This window comes from Aquarana catesbeiana, linkage group LG06 (assembly GCF_042186555.1).
Source record: "Aquarana catesbeiana isolate 2022-GZ linkage group LG06, ASM4218655v1, whole genome shotgun sequence".
Lineage (NCBI taxonomy): Eukaryota > Metazoa > Chordata > Amphibia > Anura > Ranidae > Aquarana > Aquarana catesbeiana.
Genome location: NC_133329.1, coordinates 378,355,460 through 378,378,981, shown reverse-complemented (window position 1 = coordinate 378,378,981; position 23,522 = coordinate 378,355,460). Strand labels below are relative to the sequence as shown.

Genomic DNA, 23,522 nt, shown 5'->3' with positions numbered 1-23,522 from the left:
CGGCCAAAAGGAATTTCCGCACCCGGCAACAGGTCTATGGGGCAATCGTAAGGCCGATGAGGTGGTAGACAGTCTGCCTGTTGTTTATCAAATACATCTCTGAATTCTAGGTAGCTTTCGGGTACATGTTGCAGATTGTTAGACATGGTTGAAATGGTAGAAACAGAAGCTGGGGCCGGGAGAAGGCAATGTCTGGAGCAATATTGAGATGAGAAAGAGACTTCTCTCTTATTCCAGTTGATCTGTGGTTCGTGGGCTTGAAGCCATGGGAGTCCCAGGATTATAGGGAACATTGGAGAAGAAATTATATCGAAGCGGAGGTATTCCTGGTGGCCAGTATCAGTAGTGGTAAGGATGGGTCTGGTTTCCTGCGTGATGGGCCCAGAGCGGGGAAGAGACCCATCGGCAAGGTGGATCCGTAGACTTTGGCTCTTCGTGATCAAAGGGACATGCAAGCTTGCGGCTAATGAGATATCCAAAAAACAGCTACACGCTCCAGAGTCAATTATGGCGGGTAGGTGAACCTCCTTTTCCGGAAGCTGTAAAGAGACAAAAAGAGTAACGTAAGGCTGGGAAGAACCGGTAACTTGTTGATTAATAGCAGGCCGTAGGTAGGACTTACTGGGTCTCACAGGGCAGGAACGGAGAAAGTGTCCAGAACCCCCACAGTAAAGGCACAGATTGCCCTGGCGTCTACGTAGTCTTTCCTCTGAAGTGAGTGGGGCACGGACTAGACCAAGCTGCATTGGTTCAACTTCAGGAGTGGCAGGAACCGGTGGAGCTGTGTAAGGTGGATGGACAGGAGTCGGTTTAGGCATCATCCAAGTAGGGCGAGGAGTCTGAAAACGCTCTGTGCGTCGCTCACGCATGCGACGATCCAATTTAGTGGTAATTTGGATGAGGTCTTCCAAAGAATCAGGGGTCTCGATCCTGGCCAGTTCATCCTTCAGTGCTTCAGACAGCCCTTGACGAAACTGATATTTAAGGGCAGGTTCATTCCAACCAGTATCAGCTGAACTTTTCCGGAACTCTACAATATAGTCCTCTACAGGCCTTCGTCCTTGGCTCAGGTTATGCAATAAGGTTTCAGCCGTGGCCGTGCGCTGGGGGTCGTCGTAAAGTTGTGCCATACCCTCGAAGAAGGTATCTACTGAATTCAGGATAGGGTTCCTCTGTTCCATTAGGGTATGCGCCCAAGCTTGTGGTTCATCGGCTAAGAGAGAAATGATGAACCCAACTTTTACCACTTCTGACGAAAAGGTCCTGGGTTGCAGAGCCAAATACAGAGAGCAAGCGTTTTTAAAAGCCCTGAACTTCTTGCGATTGCCAGCAAAACGCTCTGGTATGGGAACCCTAGGTTCTGGAGCTGCCATGACCACAGTGGGACTGGTTGGCATCTGAGGAGAGGATGCTCCACTGGGAGGTGCAGAAGCTGCGGCAGGAGCTGGAGATGGTCCGGAAAGCTGCTGAAGGCGGCCATCAATTTGGGCGTAACCATCTTGCAATTTCTGGACGGCCTCAGTGAGGGCCGAGACCTGCTGACACAGGATCTCCAATGGGGAACGCACTCTGTCGGCCTCAGACATGGCTGGTTTGTACTGTCACAAAGATGGTACTCACCGAGGCCGAGATGCCGAGAGCGGTTTTGCCTTTGCGACTAAGCGCAGTCCGCCCCCTGGAGTTGGGACAGGGAGTGAACGGCACGAAGAGGCACAAGCTCCCCAATGGACCGCAGGTGACTTGCTGGTGAGGTCTTGATAGAGAGGAGCCGGTGTGCAGGTACTGGTAGGCAGGTACAGGCAGGGGATCAAACACAGGGATAGTACTATGGTACTGCAGGATCTGCAAGGCAAGGTGACAAGATCAAGAGAGTCCAGGTACAAGCAGGAGGTCAGGCTAGGAGACAGGAGACAGTCCAGGTAACAGGCCGAGGGTCAAACACAGGAGATTGGTGGGAATCCGATTAACAGGCAGAGGTCAGGTCCAGGAGAGAGGCAAGAGAAGTCCAAAAGGCAGATCCGGGTCACAACGGGTAGTCAAGCAGAGGTTCAGGAGACAGGTTCAGGTAATACAGGAAGCTGAGACAAACCAGCAATTTGTTTGACTCTCTGAGCGCCTTTTATAGGCAGCCCAGGGAATCACGTTGGGTGTGCACCAGTGCGCGTGCGTGAGCGCCGTAACGCTGAGCCGCGAACGCGCATGCGCCGAAACGCCGTTCCGCCGGGAATACGTAAAAAACGACCGGACCGGAACGACGGCTTCTTCTGACATAGGGACTGCACGTTTGTTCTTAAGTTGAATTCGTTTGTAAGTCGGAAGAGGTACATTTTTTAAGTGTAGCTCCAGCCAAAAAAAATATTTTTAAGCTTTTTGGATAGCATAGGGTTAACACCCATGTAACGTCTGTTTTGCTGTCTGTGCCCCTGTTCAGAGGATTTTGAAAATTTTGGGGAAACAAGCCTTGGTGATAAAGCTTCAGTGGAGGTACCTTTTTCCCATAATAACTCTTACAGGAGTGAATTTCCCTTCCTAGGGGTAGATTTCCTTTCACTTCCTGTTGTCTCCCTCCTGCTCCGAGCGATGCAGAGGGAGGAGCTGTTGACATCAGCCGGGAGATTAGAAGAGCTCTGGCGGGTCACATAAGCGCTCAACGGCACTGTAAATAAGTTATTTTCCACAATAAAGTTACACAAGGAGAAACACTGCACGTTATATAATCTTTTTTACAGAATGGATTACATGATTTTACAAGGACTTTGCTAGGGCTATTTTTCAGGGTAAGGCTTATATTGCAGCCATCTCAGAAACTAACGCTTGGTCTTATTTTTGGGGAAACAGGATGATAATAATAATAATGTTGTAAATAAAGAGTATATTATAGCAGGTTTATTAAGCACATAGCATGTTGTATGTATATAGGTATCCACTGTGATATATTAACGGGTAGACAGGATTCATGGCGCTGCACGCAAAAGGTCTCACTATATCATTACAAAATGCGCAAATCACACAGGAGTACTGGCTTGCATTAAATAAAGACAGTTCATTTGGAGCAGTAATGAGGGTGATTCTAACAATTGCACCGTAGTTCATTGGAGTGCTTTGCATCCAAGAATTTGAGGCATGTCTGATCAGTGGCGCACCTATGGGGGGGCAGCAGCCCCGGGTGCCACACACTGGGGGGTGTCAGGCCGGGGCCCCCCCCATCCTAACCGTAAGTGAAGCAGTGACAGCGCGGTGGGCTCAGGCAGTGCAGCGGCGATGGATGTGAGCGCAGGGAGAGGCAACCTGTGACAGGATGCGTGGGTGCCCAGGCTGGGTGCGGACTGTACCACTACCCAGGTGATACGCCGCCGGATTGACACAGAAGCAGGAGACATAGAAAACACTGTCTCTCTCTCCTGTACAGCATGGGAGGGAGAGAGAGACAGGGGGGCAGCACTGAATAGAAGACGGGAAATGCTAAGTTAATTAGCAGGTGATTGGTTGCTAGGTGGTCCTAGCAACCAATCATTAGCAATGTTAATATGAAAAATTAACTCCAGCAGTTCCCACCCTCTGTTCAGCGCTGGTGTATCTCCCCCTCTGTGTGAGTAAGGTAGGAAGGGGCAGAGCTGTGAAACATGCATGCAGGGATCCAGAGCTGGGGGGGGGGACTGTGTAACATGCAGGGGGTCCAAAGCTGGGGGGGTGGCTTTATAACATGCAGGGGGTCTAAAGCTGGGGGGTGGCTGTGTAACATACAGGGGGTCCAAAGCTGGGGGGTGGGGGTGGGCTGTGTAACATGCAGGGGGTCCAAAGCTGGGGGGTAGCTGTGTAACATGCAGGGGGTCCAAAGCTGGGGGGGTGGCTGTGTAACCTGCAGGGGTCCAAAGCTGGGGAGGTGGCTGTGTAACATAGAGGGGGTCCAAAGCTGGGGGGTTGGGGGGGTGGCTGTGTAACATGCAGGGGGTGCAAAGCTGGGGGGGTGTAATGTACAGGGGTCCAGAGCTGCGGGGTGGGGGGTGGGCTGTGTAACGTAAAGGGGTCCAGAGGTGCAGGGGGTTGTGTAATGTAAAGGGGTCCAGAGGTGAAGGGGATTGTGTAATGTAAAGGGGCCCAGAGGTGCATGGGCTTGTGTAATGTAAAGGGGTCCAGAGGTGCAGGGTGCTGTGTAATGTGCAGGGGTCCAGAGCTGCAGGGGGGCTATGTAATGTAAAGGGGTCCAGTTGACGAGAGGGGGTACAAAGTAGTGACAAAGATATTGGGGGATGCAGAGGTATACAGGGGGCACAGTGGGGTGTTTTTACATTTTAAAGTTGGGGGGGTTATGCCAGTCATAGGATCTGCCCTGGGTGCCAAATGCTCTAGGTACGCCCCTGTGTCCGATGCTTCATATTTTTGGTGCATTAACAGTCTATTATTCTGAATGGGCTGCCTTAGTGCAATGCACATCATTGAGTAACATAACGCATGTTAACGAGCATGCACAAATGTAAATGAGCCATAAAACTGTCAAAAGTGCCCAACCTGCATAAAAATCTCTTTGATACCTGACCTAATTTTATTTTTTACTCTACAAGAATAGGAAAAGAATTACTAAACATCTTGCCACTTTGCTCCATTGGGAGAATTTGATACAGCGCCTCGGCAGTACAAAGGATAGGCAGTTTTCTCCTCTTCATTTCTGTAGCAACATCGGGCATCTATACGTGGCTTTATTCTCCAGTCTCCAGACATCTTGTTTATTGCTTGTTCAATGCAGATATATCATTAGAAAATCGAATCACAGAATCGCAGTGTTAATTCCAACAGTGTTTTCCCTTTATTCTAACATTTGTAATGTACTCACATAAGTAAACATTATTTCAAGATATACTGATACTATCCACAGCTCTAGGCATATATTTATAAGTTTTAGCAATCTGTGCATAAAATGAAACTTATGTTATTAAAAATCCCATTTATTATTAGTTGGTTTACTCAAGGCCAAAATCTGGCTGGGTACAACAACTAATAATATAACAGGGGAATTGAAAAAAGTCATAAAGGTGCATTTTCTTTGGAAAGAACCCTAAGCTCAAAAGATTCACAATCTTTTGTTCCTCTTTTTCAGATTACTGTTGAATTTTGACCTAAGCTCTTATAGTATATTGCAACATCCAAATTGTTTGTAAAAAGAAGGGGAAAAAAAATCCTCTTACAAAAAAAAAGTAGATTTTTTTCTCAAAAATCGACATTGGCAGGGACCCACCAGAAACACTATCTAGCCCCCTGCAATATACCTGGAGAGAACATGGCTATTAAGCCTGAGATTTACTAATCCAAGCTGAATTCACCATTCAGCATTTTCTGCTCCATTTTCTGGAATAGAAGAAGTTGATAGTCTCATAATAGGAATTAATTAGGGATGAGCCCGATGTTCGAACAGCGAACATTATGTGGTGTTCACGGCAAATTCGAAAGCACCATTAAAGTCTATGGGACACTAACATGAAAAACCAAAAGTGCTCATTTTAAAGGCTTATATGCAAGGTATTGCCATAAAAAGTGTATGGGGACCTGAGTCTTGCCCCAGGGGACATGTATCAATGCAAAAAAAAGTTTTTAAAATGGCCGTTTTTTCAGGAGCAGTGATTTTAATAATGATTAAAGTGAAACAATAAAAATGAAATATTCCTTTAAATATCGTGCCTAGGGGTGTCCTTAGTATGCCTGTAAAGTAACACATCTTTCCTGTGTTTAGAACAATACTACAGCAAAATGACATTTCTAAAGGAAAAAATCTAATTTAAAACTGATCGCGGCTGTAATGAATTGTCAGATCCCAGCAATATAGATAAAAATCATTGAAAAAAATGGCATGGGTTCCCTTCCTAGTCCAATACCAGGCCCTTCAGGTCTGGTATGGATTTTAAGGGGAACCCTGTGCCGAAATAAAACAAGTGGCGTAGGGGTGCCCCCAAAGTCCATACCAGACCCTTATCCGAGCTGGCAACCTGGTAGGCTGCAGGAAAAGGGGTGTGAGAGAGCGCCCCCCTCCTGAACCGTACCAGGCCACATGCCCTCAACACGGGGAGTGTGCTTTGGGGTCCCCCAATACAACTTGTCCTCATGTTGATGAGGACAAGGGCCCCATCCCCACAACCCTTGCCCGGTGGTTGTGGGGGTCTGCGGGCAGGGGGGCTTATCGGAATTGAAAAATGACAGTAGACAATTTGGGACAAGTTCTTTATTAAAAAAAATAACTGTCCTGCCATGTCCATTCATCTTCAATCACAGCGTCCGGCGAGCTGAGAAAAAAAAGGGAAAAAACTCCATGGGAAGCTCCCACTAACTGAAGCCTATTCGCAATGATAGCCCCACGTGACGTCAAAGGAAGGCGGGGTTATCCGTTTACGTCACCGTGTGGCCCCGCCCTCAGCTATATAACAGCTGTCATGGCGAAGAGGCTTCAGTCAGAGGGAGCCTCCCATGGAGGCGGAGTTGTTGCTTTTTGTTTTGTTTTTTCTCGATTCGTTGGACGGGACTTTTTTTTTTTAATAGGACTTTAAAAGGACTTGTCCCAAATTGTCTACTGTCATTTTTACCATTTTGACACTTTTTTTGGTGAATGCATAGGGGTAAAATGTACCCGATACCCATTCACTTAGGGGGCGGGCCAGGATCTGGGGGTCCCCTTGTTAAAGGGGGCTTCCAGATTCCGATAAACCCTCCGCCCGCAGACCCGCACAACCGCCAGGCAAGAGTTGTGGGGATGAGGCCCTTGTCCCCATCAACATGGGGACAAGGTGTTTTGAGGGGGACCCCAAAGCACCCTTCCCATGTTGAGGGCAAGTGGCCTGGTACAGTTCAGGAGGGGGGAGATTCGTGCGGCCTGCCAGGTTGTGTGCTCAGATAAGGTTCTGGTAAAGATTTTGGGGGGACACCATGCCATTTTTTTTTAAATTTGGCGCAGGGTTCCCCTTAATAACCATACCAGACCTGAAGGGTCTGGTAATGGATTGGGGGGGGCCCATGCTGTTTTTTTCAATGATTTTTATCTATGTTTCTGGGATCCGACAATTAATTACAGCTGCAAGTAGTTTCTAAATTACTTTTTTTCCTTTAGAAATGTCATTTTGCTGTGGTATTGTTCTAAACACTGGAAAAATGCGCTATTTTACAGGCTTACTAAGGACACCCCCAGGCACAATATTTAAAGGAATATTTCATTTTTATTGTTTCACTTTAAGCATTATTAAAATCACTGCTCTTGAAAGAACTGCCCTTTTTAAAACTTTTTTTTGCATTGATACATGTCCCCTGGGGCAGGACCCGGGTCCCCATGCACTTTTTTATGGTAATAACTTGCATATAAGCCTTTAAAATGAGCACTTTTTATTTTTCATGTTCGTGTCCCATAGATTTTAAAATTTTTTGCCTGTTCGCATGTTCTGGTGCGAACCGAACCAGGGGGTGTTTGGCTCATCCCTAGAATGAATACAGGAACATTGCATTTATCACAAAAACCATGTACTTCAGCCCAATTTTAGTTGTGCACTACAATAACACGCAAGGGATTATTTGATGAAGCAACAGAGAAATGTGCAATGTACAGTAACCCACTGCAGCCTATCGATCCCATGAGAGTGAGATTAAAATTGTCAGTTATTACACTTTGAATACCACTGTCAGTCTGCATTTCATGGCCACTGGTAACTATTTTAGTACACCATTTGGTTCAGAATATTTTTTCTTGTTTTCCTCCTCTAAAACCTAGGTGTGTCTTATGGTCATGTGCATCTTATGGAGCAAAAAATACAGTATTTTATATGTACTGTGATTCTGTACTTGGCAAATATGCTGCAGAAATCTCCCTCTACTGAGTCTGTCTGCATCCATTTTAACTGTGGGCAGCTGAAGTTTGCTGCCTGTTCACTTCCTGGATTTACACAGACACACAGAGGCACACCTCCAGCTCTGCAGCCCAGCAGCTCTCATTTGCCCTCTTATGACTCATCCCCCCCTCCCTTCCTGTCAAACTCTCGTGAGAGAGAGAGCTATGCATGATGTCCTAAGCTAAGGCTAATGACCAGACAAGAAACAGGAAGTGGGCTGTATAAGGTATTTACTGGCAGAAAAAAATGTTTAACTATCCAAAGTTAAAACAACAAGGGCAGAAGATTTAATAGATGGAAAGTTGAAAAAATTACTGAAGGTCCACTTTAATAGTTCTTAAAGTGGAAGCTCACCCAAAAAGGGAAGTTCCACTTGTTTGCATCCTCCGCCACCCCCCCCTCCACTGCCACATTTGGCATTTTTAGGTGGAGAGGGGGGAGCGGATACCTGGTTTTTACAGGCACCCACTCCCACTTCTAGTCAGATGCGCTTCAGCGATCTGAGTCGCAAGTTTGCCCCCCTTCAGCCTTCTGGGAAACACCACAGATCCCAGAAGACTATGGGGCAATTCACAAAGCGCATTATGACTCGCGCATGCGCAGTAGGAAACCAGCTGTGAAGCTTCAAGGCTTCCCTGCTGGTTTCTCTTACCTATGATGTTGGCGCCTACATCCGAAGCCGACTGAAGAATCGGCTCAGGTGAGGACATCACTGGAACCCTGGACAGTGTCCATATATTAAAAGTCAGCAGCTACAATATTTGTAGCTGCTGACTTAAACATTTTTTTTGGGGGGGGGGGGGCTGGAGCTTCTCTTTAAGGGCAAGTTCTTGTAGTGCCTCCAAATAACCATTTTAGAACATTGTGGGGTGATTTACTAACAATTAATAGATTGTGGACTTTGCAAAGAAAGTTGCACTTTGCAAGGAAATTTTCCCCAGAGCTTAGTGAATGAGATGAAGCTCTACTGACTTCCATCATTCAATCGTGTGCAAGCAAAAAATGCTGTTAATTTTTTAATATTCTTTGCACATGATCGGGTATTCTTTGCAAAGTGAATTTTTGCAACATTCACTAAGCTTTATGAATGGGGGTGGGAGTAGCTTTGGCCCTACTTAGATTTTAACTAAACTTACACTTTAAAGCTCTTTTAGACAAGCAGTGTCATTTAACACCCGGTGAAAAGCAGTTCACAGTGGACAGCTTTTCAGAGGGCGGTATATAGCAATAGCTGGTAGGCATTCAGAAGGCAATACTGCTGCCTCCTGACTCTTGCAGTGCAGGACCGTGCTGCAACGGGTAGCCAAGCGAGAGACAGCTGGCGAGAAATGAAGACAGGGGAATTTGTGCCCAAAAGAGGGTCAGATCTGTTATTCTTTATTTAGAAACAACCAAATTCCAATATTCATTCATCAAATGTTATTTTCCTGTGCAGGGCTGAATCTGATTTATCTACTCTTAAGTGCTGCTCTTGTGAAAGACATTGATAAATAGGCAAAAGTGTAATTATACGATACTGTAGATCTGTGGGATAAAATAATAAACAAAAAAAAACTAAATCCAATACTTTTCAGCAGCAGATTCCCTTTTCAAATTCCAGATGATTCTTTTCTGGTGGAATGAATTAGCATTTTGTTAAATGTCTAATTACCTAGCCAATGACAGGTCTGACCCCTGCCAGGGACAGGTCAAATTGTCATTACCACTATGGATCTGTATATATAAGAAGTGAAAGAGCCATACAATGCATTTATCTATGCAATCAGTCAAAGCATCACTACTGGTTTTCCTTGGAGTGTGGCATTTTTCTGGATACTCTCCAAGGCGAATTAAAAAAAAAAAGTCATACCATGACTTATGTCTTCTACCCTGAGCTACTTTGTCTCATGTTTTAATTAGATAATCCCTTTATTTTCTGTAGCTGCCCCTTACAAATATTGAAGTCTTCGGGTGGCTTGTAGACATAAAAACATAGAAAAGTGATGGCAGAAAAAGACCAAGTAGTCCATCGAGTCTGCCCATTTTTTTTGTTTGTTTTTGTTTTGTTTTTGGTTAACTTTGTTGTCTGACTATAGATCTATGTTTTTTCCAAGCATGTTTGAAGCCATTTACTGTTGACTGTCTCACTACCTCTGCTGGTAGTTTATTCCAAACATCAATTACCCTTTCAGTAAAATAATACTTTCTAAGATTAGTTTTGAACTTTCCTCCAGTTAGTTTGAGGTCCCCGTGTTCTTGATTTTGGTTTCATATGCAAAAAAAACTGCTATCCTGAACCCTATTCACCCGCTTGATATATTTAACCACTCCAGCCCCGGAAGGATTTACCCACTTATTGGCCAGGTCATTTTTTGCGATATGGCACGGCACTTTTAACTGACAATTGCACGGTCATGCAACATTGTACCCAAACAAAATTGATGTCCTTTTTTTTCCCCACAAATAGAACTTTGTTTTGGTGGTATTCGATCACCTCTGTGGTTTTTATGTTTTGCGCTATAAACAAAAAAAGAGCGACAATTTTGAAAAAATAAAAAATGTAAAAAAACAAATGTTTTCATCAGTTTAGGCTGATATATATTCTGCTACATATTTTTTTGTAAAAAAATCTCAATAAGCGTATATTGATTGGTTTGCGCAAAAGTTATCGCGTCTACAAAATAGGTGATAGACTTTTGGCATTTTTATTATTTATTTTTTTACTAGTAATGGCGGCGATCAGTGATTTTTAGCGGGACTGTGACATTGCGGCGGACAGATCGGGCACCTAACTGACATTTTTGACACTTTTTGGGAACCAATGACATTATTACAGTAATCAGTGTTAAAAATATGCACTGTTATTGTACTAATGACACTGGCAGGGAAGACGTTAACATCAGGGGTGATCAAGGGGTTAAATGTGTTCCCTGTTTGTGTTTTCTAACTGTATGGGGGACTGTGTGACTGGGAAAACACACAGATCCATCTTTCTGCTTAGCAGAAAGAAAGGATCTGTGTGATCTCCCCTATCAGAACGGAGATCTGCCTTGTTTACACAGGCAGATCCCCGTTCTGTCACTGCGGGGAATGATCGCAGGTTGCGGGCAGACATCGAGTCCTCCAGACCCGCTGATTGGCTCCCCCGCTGGGCAATGGGAGTACACAAGCCCACATAAGCAAGTTCCCGAGCCGACGTACAGCTATGGCAATTTGCGGGAACGAGCCAACCTGCCGCAGTATAATGACGGCAGCTGGTCGGCAAGAGGTTAAAGGTTTCAATCATGTCTCCATTTTTCGTTCTTTCCTCCACACTGTACATATTAAGTTCCTGCAGTCGCTCTCGATATGGTTTTTGTACCAAACCTTTCACCATTTTTGTTACCCGTCTCTGGACTCGTGCTATCTTATCAATATCTTTTTGTTAGTGAGGTCTCCAGAACTGGAGACAGTATTCTAAATGAGGTCTCACTAAAGATCAATATAGTGGAATCAGAACCTCCTTCCTCCTGCTGGTGATCTCTCTAGTGATGCATCCCAGAATTCTATTAGCTTTTCCCACTGCCTGGTCACACTGTTTGCTCATTTTGCAATCATCTAAAATAAGTACCCCTGAATCATTTTCTTCTGGTGCATTATTTTACATTTAGAAATATTAAACTTCAGTCTCCACTGCTTTGACCAATCTTCCAGCAATGCCAAATCATGTTCCATGTTACAGACACCTCCAGGGATATCAACTCTATTACACACCTTTGTGTCATCAGCAAAGTGGTACATCACTAGTGGCTGGTCTCTGTTCTGAGTGAACCCCATTTACAACCACTTTATGATATCTATTGTTCAGCCAACTGCATATCCACTGAACCACCCAAAGGTGAAGTCCTAGATTGTACAACTTTTGTATTAGATCATTTTGTGTAACTGTATCAAATGCCTTGCTGAAATCAAGATATACTATGTCCACAGCACCACCTTGGTCCAAAACATTGGTGATATAGTCAAAAAATTCAATCAGATTAGAGTGACATGATCTGCCCTCAGTAAAGCACTGCTGTTTTGGGTCCAGCAAGCTGTGTATTATTAGGTGATCAATGATCCTTCTTTTCAGGAGTGATTCCATTAACTTGACTGCACTTGATGTTAACAGAAAGAGAGCGATTGGGACTTTATATGAGACAATGACTATGGTAGTTCATATACCTCCATCCCTGGTACATTCTAAAAGAAGAGAGGGGTTGTGTTTTTTTTTATGAAGCACACTACTAAGTTGAACGAACCAATGAGTATAATAACTGTTTATTATTACAAAGGGCATACATGCATATGTAAAATAGTAGAAAATATATATATTACAAAATTGTGTGCTTCATATAAAGTCCAATGGCGTCCCTGGGGGGGGGGGGGGCAGAGGGGGCCCTGACCCCCCTAACATTATGCTGTGCCCCACCATGTGCCCCCCAAAAAAATTTTTTTTTTTTTTTTTTTACAAAAAATCAATGTCTAAGAGGGAGAGAGTCCCCAGTCAGCTTCTGCAGGTGATTCCTCCCCCCTCCCTCTGCTTGCTGACACTGCATAATGCGAGCTCTCACACAACCATGGCCGCCCGATCTGCTCCTTCCCCTGCATCCTCATTGGCAGGGAGAAGAGCGAGTTGCAGGAAGGACTCCACCAGGACTCTCAGTTACTGAAAAAACAGACTGATTTCTCCCATCCTTAGGACAGGAGAACCAGCCTGTAAATTCCAAGAGATGCCAGACCAGAGCGGTCAATAGCAGGGGCAGGACAGCAAGAGGAGGCTGGGGAACCCCACAGTGGCAGAACACCAGGGCCCGGAGGCAAGACAACCTTTGCAACCCTGATAGTTCTCCCACTGCTTTGGATCCTTATATTTTCTTGGTATGCTGGTGACATATATATCTTGTTTTCTGCCACCCTGGGGGGGCCCCAATACAGTAGGAAGGGAGCTCACTGCAGAACTTTCTATTTTATCTATTTCTATCTATCTATCTATCTATCTATCTATCTATGCATTTTATAGTTGCCCCCCTACTTTTGTCCCTGTCCCCCCATGTGCCCCCCCCCCTAAATATGAAAGCTGGAGATGCCACTGATAAAGTCCCACAACCCCTATCTTCTTTTAGAATGTACCAGGGATGGAGGTATATGAACTACCATAGTCATTGCCTCATATAAAGTCCCAATCTCTCTCTTTCTGTTCTCATCAAACCAGGGATGGAAGCACCCAACTAATTTATTATACTGACTTTATTATAATCTGTGACCTACCTTTGCCATTATGTTTTTTATTTTTTATTATATTTTTTATGATATTGGGGCCAACTCCTGGAATTTGGGGGTAGCCTTGGCTTTCTTTATCCCCGGGAGTTGCAACGCGCACCGGGGCCTTCCCCTCCCATTGTGGGGGGACTGGCAGGCAGTCGATGTGGGTCGACGGCACACCCACATGCCGAGTGGGTGACGTCATTTATGATGCCGCGCACCGTCATGTTTTTCCATTCGCCTATACCACGAGGGAGGTTTGAGCGCCAACCGCCGAGCGCAAATTGTTGCACAGGCGGTGGCGCCGCCTCCCCTTTTTGATTACGCTGCGTGACATTGGTGGTTACTGTGGTTCACGGCTGGTACTTATACCACACCTGTACTGCGCTAACACCTTGTTTTGCTTCACTCTTGAGACACTGTTGCACTATCTTGGAGTATTCCTCAAATCCACCTCTAAGGTACCTTGTGGTCTATCTTACCTACTCACTTATACCTACACTGCTGCCTTCGTCTCATTTTATGTCTCTTGATATTAAACACTGTTTCTTTTCCATTCACTTGGCTTACCTACTATTGTTACACGGTTTTGGGTACCCTTCTACAGTTTTTCAGTTTATCAGTCGTGCAATCACTTTATTGATAATTTATTCATTTTCACAGAAATTCCTGGGAATTATATACAGCACAAACTATTTACAGCACTAATTATATACACCACAGCTGATAACTGGAGTTCCTATCTCAATGATTATTCATTGATTGTTGATTCCGCCGTGTCTTAGGTGGTACCACCTAAGGTCTCGGGGATGACGTCTTCTATAGTGCCTCCAACTATCGATATCATCAACGTTTATACCCATATACTACAGCTAGGTGAGAGTGTTTGGGATCTTTTGTGTCCCCCCTCTTTTTTCCTTGTTTCATACTCCCCTTTTTTCTACCATCATACTATTTGACACTTCTATCCTACTATAGATACTCCCAAATCTGCATCTTCTCCTAATGAGTGGTATTATGACCACGAAACACATAGAGATTTCCTATGATGCTATGTCACAGTATCCACGTGCATTATCTGTATTTTATTATAGTTTATAATAATGAATCATTTTCATCATTATTATCATGTTTATATGTTACTGGTACAATTTTGGTCTACATACACAAGGTCCATTACTATGTGTATCATCTTGGACTAATTGTGTATAATCATGAATTGTTTAGATGATATTTACCGAGACCTATATTTTAATATATATTTCTCTACTATGTTACATATGTATGTATGCCCTTTGTAATATGCCCTTTGTAATAATAAACAATTATTATACTCACTGGTTCGTTCAACTTAGTAGTGTGCTATATATAAAGTCCCACAACCCCTCTCTTCTTTTACAATTGATGTGAAACTCACTGGCCTGTAATTGCCAGCTTCTACCTTGCTGTCCTTCTTGTGGATGGGGGACAATATTAGCTGTCCACCAGTCATGGGGAACTTCTTCTGTTAGAAGAGATTTATTAAAAAGATCCCTTAATGGTCCAACAACTATAACTTGTCGATGTTCTCTGACTTTTTCAGAGCCATACACAGTAATTAATTAAATATATGATAATTGTAAGACTTCATATTGTCTGGTATTATTTAAAAAGATTGTAAAGGTAATAAAAAAAAATAATAAACATATCTATACTACCTGCTCTGTGCAATGGAATTGCACAGAGCGGCCCTGAACCTCCTCTCAGATCCCCCGTAGCGCTCCTGGCCCCTCCTCTCTGCCCGGTGCCTCCATGGAAAGCTGCTTCCCATGGGGGCACTCATGCGTGCTTGCTCCTGAGCCCTGCTGTCTGTGTCAATGAATGCTGTCTGTGGACAATGGACTTGGCCCCACTCACTCATCATTGACTTTGATTGACACCAGCAGGAGCTAATGGCTCCCGGTGCCCCCAGAAAGCCAGTGAGACACGAATGTGAGGGGAGAGATAAGCTGCAGACATGCACAGCCCTGGATAGGGTGAGGGCTCAGGTACATAAAAAAGGGGGGGGGGGGTGAGGGGGCTGATGTCTAAACATTTTTTACCCTAATGAAAAGAATTCATTAAGGTAAAAAATCTTTAGGCTTTAGAAACATGCTGCTTCAACATGCTTTTTGATGTGTTTTTGATGCTTCGAGGATGCTTCAGTGGTACCTTGATGATGTTTTGATGATGAGCTCGTTTACATTTACTTTGACGCACATTAAAGTGCCTACCTCTTCAACATGCTTTTTTGATGTGTTTTTGATGCTTCGGTGATGCTTCGATGATGCTTCGGTGGTGCTTTTTTGAAGCTTTAATGAAGCTTGGCAGATGCCCTGTGTGTGTTGATACCTGCAATTTCTCAAAAGCTTCAGGAGCTTTTAGCGAGCTTTGCCATAGACTTCTATGGAGGCTTTGAAGCACCACTAAAGCGACATGGGGTATAATTTTTGAAGTGAAGCAAAACAAAGGCACGGTGTAAACAGGACTGTAAGATAACCATTTTATTTAGTGACAGGAGCTTTGATTGGCATTCAGAGTGCTTTAAAGTGTGCCCAATGCCTTGTTTTGAAGCAAGTGTAAATGAGCCCTAAGTGGAGATTCTTTCTTTTCTCGCCATCTAGCAATGCTTTCTTTTGCTAAAAATGTTTGTATTGTTTTCTTATGGAACATTTTTTAATAAAAACTACTTTATTTTAAAAAAAATTTAATGAAAATTATTATTTGCCATTTGTGTTCTTCCTTATAAATCCTAAAATAAGGAATAAAACCCTTATATTTTGTCACTTTGAGATAATATTACTTCTACCTTACCTACTCTTACGAACACCTTTTTCCACCAAGCCTTATTTTCTGTAGCTACTCTTTACAAATATTGAGGTCTCTTGGTGGCTTGTAGATGTTACTATGCCATGCCTTGAAGGAAGACATCTAAGCAATTTTATTTAATGACCATATGGGCCATATCCAGAATTTTAACTATTGGGTCTGGAATTTTTTTTAGAGATTTTGTCCGAAACACCTTCCAGAGGTCTCTTAGGTCTTTAACCTAAGTCATAGCACTTTACTTTATATATGTAAGTACACCCACTTTCGATCCAGAGCCTACAACCCATTCCTTGTCAATGCATTTGTGTCTGCATGTCTGTGGTAAGGTTAGCTCCAGTGGGACAGGGACCAAAATGAATGCTTTGATGTTTTCTGACTGCCATACACAGTAAATAATCAACAAAATGAAACTTCTCATGTGCCATTTGTCCTATTCCATATAAATCCTAAATTAAAAATTAAATCTGATGTTTTCTAGCACTTTAAGATAATACTACTTATTCTACCTTACCTATACTTAGGAATATCTTATGTTTTTTCATCTGAAGCACCTTCCAGAGGTCTCTTCCTAGATTAGAGAAGCCTAAGATATAGCATATGGATTTTTATGAGCATGAACACACACCTTAATTAAAGCACCACATCCCAAATATAGATAGTAAAGGAACACACAGAAGTGGGACTTTAAAGGTGCAAATGATTTGAAAATAATATCAAATATAGTATAAAAAATTCATTTATTTTGAAGAACAAAATAAGAATTCATACATTTAAAAAGAGGGAAAGGGGAAAAGGAGATACAGTATTGATTAGTACACTAATAAATGATTGCAACAATACAGCAATGATGGATTTCCCAAAATGTTTCGGCCATAAAACGGGCTTCCTCAGGGGATGCTGGTCATGTGCAGCGTGAGTGATAATATATAGATATATATATCTATATATATAGATATCTATATATCTAGATATAGATATCTATATCTATATCTAGATATATAGATATCTATATATATAGATATCTATATATATAGATATCTATAGAGATAGATAGATAGATAGATAGATAGATAGATAGATAGATAGATAGATAGATAGATAGATAGATAGATAGATAGATAGATAGATAGATAGATAGATAGATAGATAGATAGATAGATAGATAGATAGATAGATAGATAGATAGATAGATAGATAGATATTATCACTCTTTTTTGAAAATTGAAATATGTATTTATGAATCTCTATAATATACTTAAACTATCTGTTTCTTGATTTAAGGCATTGTACGCTGCACATGACCAGCATCCCCTGAGGAAGCCCGTTTTATGGGCGAAACATGTTGGGAAATCCATTATTGCTGTATTGTTGCAATCATTCATTAGTGTACTAGTCAATACTGTATCTCCTTTTGCCCTTTCCCTCTTTTTAAATGTATGAATTCTTATTTTGTTCTTCAAAATAAATGAAATTTTTTATACTATATTTGATATTATTTTCAAATCATTTGCACCTTTAGAGTCCCACTTCTGTGTGTTCCTTTACTACCTAAGATATAGCACTTTACTTCAAATATTCCAATCCACCCAGTTTGGATCCAGTGCCTCCAGCCCATTCCCCCTCAATTTATTTGTATTTATATGTCTATGGTAAGGTAAGCTCCACCGAGATAGGGACCAAAATGAACATGTTTTCTGACTTTTTTAGAGCCATTTAGAGTAATTAATTAAAAAAATGAAAATTCTCATTTGCTACTTGTCTTCTTCCTTATAAATCCTAAAATACGGATTAAATCCCTCATTTTCTGGCACTTTGAGATAATATTACTTATTCTACCTTACCTATGCTTACAAATACCTTGTATTTTTTTTTCTTCTTTTTTTTCCATCAAGCTCTATGGCGCCATGACTAAAATGCGCCAGGGATTAAGATGCGTCTAGATAGATGCATTAAGAAAAAGCACAAACGCCAGTTAATACTGACACTGTGATGTTGACAGCAGTGCATTTTGTCATTAAATTCAGCAATATCTTATGATGCTCATTTAATTAATTGGCTTTGCTAATACGCAGCTGAATTAAAGGCTTGAATTCCCTTCCAGCTCTAGTACATTTTGGCTACAGCAGGTTTTTCATCATGCCATGCAATTCTTCCTTCTGCTACGCATGGAGAATTAACTTGTCTCTGAAGATAGAAGGCAGCTTTTCTTGTAACAAAACCAGCAGTGCTTTGGAATGTTAATCACGTTGCTCCACATCCGAGCTAACTTGGGTTTTAATTTTTTTTTTTGCCATACCATCTGAAGTTCCTACCTTCACACTGTTTGTTCCTGAAGTTTCTTTGGAAGCCAGGCTTGCAGTGACAAAAAGGCGGTGTGCTGGTTTGATTGCAGAAGGCGTCATCCCCGCAAGGATTTACATTTGCTTCGCAGGAGTATACACTGGGCTCTAAAGGAAATTAAAATTCGTCAGGAGCACATTTCTAGAAATAAACAAATCACAGTGGCGGCAGGCCGCATCACAGAACTCTAAGATTCTCACAAATACGCTTTAGTCTATTATTAATTTTACAGCTGCATAAACTGGGAGTTAGGATAACTTAACTGAAGATGTGAGCCGCAGAGAGAAAATCATGAAGAGAAAAGGAACTGTGATTTGCCAACATATTCTGTTATTAAAACAAAACTGCCTTAAACCTGGGCAATTCATACATGCATATTACTGTTAATGAAAACACATGCATAAACCATCAGTAGATTCAGAGATAGAAACAGCTGAAATGCTATGCTAATTTTAAGTTTTCCATAAAAAGACCCTCTTGTACTCATTAGCTTCTGTAAAGCTGTCTATACTACTAAGGGGCCACTATGGAGACTTGAATGGTGGAAGGTGACTGCACATACCTAGAGCAGCCCTCAAAATCCTACCCTTATGGCCAAATATGTGCTGGTCTTCTGGCAAAGCTTCAAAACTTCCTGCTAGTGCCAAGCTTTCCTACCCATCCTTTTGGCTAGTGAGGAAGCCTATCGTTGTGATTGACCAATAGGAGTGTAAAGGGGCTCTAGTAAGCTTCAAGCTCCAAAACTACCTGGAAGTGTCAGAGCTTTCCTTGACAGAACAGCCCAGTATTGGTCCATAACTTCAGAATTCTGAAGGCTACTTCAGATATTTGTAGGCACTTTCAGGTGCCTGCACTATTGCAGCATATTTTTTTCAGCATAGTGTCACTGTAACCATACCTGTAACCTAAGATCACAACTTTTTGGCTTGTATAGGTGTCCCCTAGGACAGTGTTTTTCAACTAGGGTGTTGCGGCACCCTGGGGTGCCGCAAATAGTCCTCAGGGGTGCCGCTGCAAATCAACATAAAACCCTGTACAGTCTGATCTGAAAGCATTCCTCTGTTTACTCCTGTGTATAGAGAGGAGGGAGCCAGCACAATCTGCACCTCCTCCCAGTTCTCTCTTCCTTTCTGCTGCTGGTACTACTCTTGCAGTGATGAGAGGATTATGAATTTTTGTGCTGAGGGGATTTTGAAAGGGGGAGTTGTGCTAGGAGGGGGGATGGGAGGAGTTGTGCTAGGAGGGGGGATGGGAGGAGTTGTGCTAGGAGGGGGGATTTGTGAGGGGGGTGGTGCTAGGAAGGGCGATTCTCAGACTGGTGTGACCCAGAATTGTGTGCTATTCTCGCGGGAGCCTTGACTGAAAAAGTGTTAAAAAACACTGCCCTAGGACATGATAATGAATACAATCAAAGGCACTTAAAATCACATATATGCCAACCTAAAGTAGGTTCTGACTGCTACCTTTTTAATGAAGAAAAAAGTGTTTCACTATGCATGTGCCACATTCTTCCATAGGGAAGGTCCTGGTGGCATGTCACTACAGGCAAAGATTGCTTACATCTCCAAGGTTTATTGTTCTCAGTGTGACATCTGCCACTCTAATGCCCTGTACACATGGTCGGACTTTGTTCGGACATTCCGACAACAAAATCCTAGGATTTTTTCCGACGGATGTTGGCTCAAACTTGTCTTGCATACACACGGTCACACAAAGTTGTCGGAAAATCCGATCATTCTGAACGCGGTGACGTAAAACACGTACGTCGGTACTGTAAATGGGGCAGTGGCCAATAGCTTTCGTCTCTTTATTTATTCTGAGCATGCGTGGCACTTTGTTCGACGGATTTGTGTACACACGATCGGAATTTCCGACAACGGATTTTGTTGTCGGAAAATTTTATATCCTGCTCTCAAACTTTGTGTGTCGGAAAACCCGATAGAAAATGTGTGATGGAGCCTACACACGGTCGGAATTTCCGACAACAAGGTCCTATCACACATTTTCCGTTGGAAAATCCGACCGTGTGTACTGGGCATGTGTCTGGTGTTAGCAATAAACTCAAAACTGAGAAGGACAGGGAGTTAGGTGCTGTACTTAGCTCTTGGAATAATGCTAACGTGTAGGCACTTTGGGGTGTCTGAAAGCACCAGCCTCCTCTTTAAGTTGGTTCCACTGGGGTTGATTTACTAAAACTGGAGAGTGCCAAATCGGGTGCAGCTCTGCATAGTAGCCAATCAGCTTCTAACTTCAGTTTGTTTAATTAAGCTTTGACAAAAAACTGATGGAAGCTGAATGGATCCTATGCAGAGCTGCACCAGATTTTGCGCTCTCCAGTTTTAGTAAATCAACTCCAATGTGTCTATTGAGTACCCTTGATCTTAGGAACAGGCTGTACACACAGCCTTGACTTTGCTCCAAGTTGAGCTTGAGCCCCACAGTTTAGAACATCACTAGAAATGACAAAGGTCCTTGTACTACCATCCGTATCCTCACTTTATTACTTAGTGGGTCACTGAACTGGGGCAAGTACGAAATTTAGGAGCCCCAATATAACCACCTTTATTCTTGTTGTGATTCAGTGAACCACTAAGTGGTGAAGCTACACTTATGACACCCCAGAATCTGCACCTTCAATAAACAAGTCAGTACTGGTTTCTTCCATATTCTTCCTCTGACAGGTACCCTTGAATCTAGAGTTTACATGTTTTAACAAAACAAATGCAGCTTCTTGAACATTTAGCCATGCAGCTTAAAGGTTTGAAGAATTTTCAAAATATCACACACGATGCTCTGGGAATCTTAGTATTACACGGTAAATTGTGAAATTGTAAAAATAATATATAAGGTGCTGCTTTATCGCTGCAATATGTCAAATGCTCCTTGTGGACCAGCCTTGCCATATTTCCCATTGTAGATGCAAAACTTTTCTGCACAAGGCAAAAATGTCAGAATGGACTATTTATCAGAGAGCAGACCGGGCAGAATATATGTCACTGCAGTGGGGACACGCATTCCTTATAGCAGATAAAATGAAATATGCTTCATATCTTGAAATTCTCCATTCCAGCTGGAAGAATAAAAGTTACTCATTTGAGCTGATATATTAAAGCTAGGGGAAAGAAAAGTGTCTGGGCTGTCCGCAGCAACCAATCCGACTGCAGATGTCTTTTTTTTCTAATGCAGGTTATAAAATGAAATATCTTATTCTGCATTATCCCTGTGACTTCACTCCATTACATTGTACTGACTGTTTCTGAGTAACTCACTGAGCCCAGGGTGGTTTTTGTGTAGTCTATGTTAGGACCTCTGTCTGGCTGGGAGGAAACCCAGAACACTTATGCCCCGTACACATGATCAGACTTTCCGCCAACAAAACCGTGGATTTTTATTCGAAGGTTGTTGGCTCAAACTTGTCTTGCATACACACGGTCACACAAATGTTGGCCAACAATTACGAATGTGGGAACACGGTGACGTACAAGACGTACGACTAGCCGAGAAAAAGGAAGTTCAATAGCCAGTGTGGTTCCTTCTGCTTGATTCTGAGCATGCGTGGAATTTTGTGCAACGGACTTGTGTACACATGATCGGACTTTCTGACAACAAAGTTTTGTTGGAGGAAAATTTGAGAACCTGCTATCAAACATTTGTTGGCGGAAAGTCCGACAGCAAATGTTCGATGGAGCATACAAACGGTCAGACTTTCCGACAACAAGCTCACATCCAACATTTCCAGTCGGAAAATCCGATCGTGTGTACGGGGCATAAGGGCTCATTCACACTTGTGGTTGATGAGCAGTAAAAACATATGGTAAAGTTGCATTTTTACTGCCTCCAACCTCTCCCCTTTAAATCTGAAAAACGTGCTTTGCGCTATGAAATTTAAACTTTTGCACATATGAAAGTGCACAGGTTTTTGTATGTTTGCATAATTTTTCTATATATACTGTATATATATATATATATATATATATATATATATCTCATCACTATACATATTCATTTTTTGCATCACATTGTGATATTATTACAGCTGCTAGTGATTCAGGTATTTGATCTTAGCGCTGACTTTTATATATACAGTACATGTGCTGCGCTAATTCATAAACTCTGAAATTCATACATTAAATCTTCAATAAAAAAAAAAAAAAAATCCACAATTGATGCTATACAAAAAAGTCCCACAATTAATTGCATACAAATAAATAAATAGAAATACCACAATTAATATTATCAAATACCCAAGTAGTCCTGTGAGCGGAGAAAAATGATAGCAAGGCCTCAGAAAAATGGTAGCAAAATGCAGGCTTATCAGACGTATACGATACCGTAGTTAAAAGTCATGCACAGCACAAATAGTGGTATTCCATCTAGCCACGTCTATAGCCCCATCTCTGCTATTCCACCTAGCTACCTTACTACACGTTCGTCATATATGATGTCTTCCGAGGCATGGACCATGCCCCAGAAGACATCAAATATGACGAAACACATACGTCGGAGCCATTTGCTGACATCATCGAGCACCTGGAAGTGATTTTTATAATGCGCAATTGCCCTATATTAATTGTAAGTTCAATATTCTGATAAATAAATATTTGTCTTGAGGATTTTATACTATATGGGGTGATTTCTTCTATTCTCATTCTGAGTGTGAATGTGAAAGATGGCTAGATGTAGGGACCTTTGCTGAACCGGGTTATCTGTGAATCCAGAGAAGCAGTGGTAGAGACGTGGCTAGGTGGGATACTACAATTTGTGCTGTTCAGGACTTTTCTTTAACTAGAGGGCCATACATTTCTGGTAAGCCTGCATTTTGCTACCATTTGGTAGATACTTTGAATCTAACCTGGCACTTTTTCTCAAGAGTTTTGGGTCGATTTTCTCACATATTGTGGATGCTAACAGGACTAATCTTGGGAATATGTTAAGATTAATTGTGAGATTTCTATTTATTTATTTGTAAACAGTTAATTATGGGACTTTCATTTTTTAATAATCAATTGTGGTGTTTTTTATATTGAAGTTTGATGTATGAATTTTAGAGTTTATGAATTAGCGCAGCAATTTTCTGCACATTTAGTGCTGATTCACACCAGTGCGGCTTTAAAGTCACGCAACTTTGAAGCCGACATCCCTGCATGGCTTGCATATGACTTCTTTAACCACTTCAGCCTTGGAAAGGTTTTACCCCCTTCATGACCAGGCCAT

General features: G+C 42.3%; 1 protein-coding gene across 6 annotated transcripts in view; it reads right to left on the bottom strand.

Moving 5' to 3' along the window:
• The window catches only part of LRP1B (LDL receptor related protein 1B), a 2,172,167-nt gene that overhangs the window by 149,994 nt on the left and 1,998,651 nt on the right, over positions 1–23,522 (bottom strand). For all 6 annotated transcript variants that reach the window (XM_073634235.1, XM_073634238.1, XM_073634240.1 and 3 more), the window contains one exon: positions 18,281–18,415. In XM_073634235.1, coding sequence (XP_073490336.1) covers positions 18,281–18,415 — 135 coding nt within the window. The remainder of the gene's footprint in view (positions 1–18,280; positions 18,416–23,522) is intronic.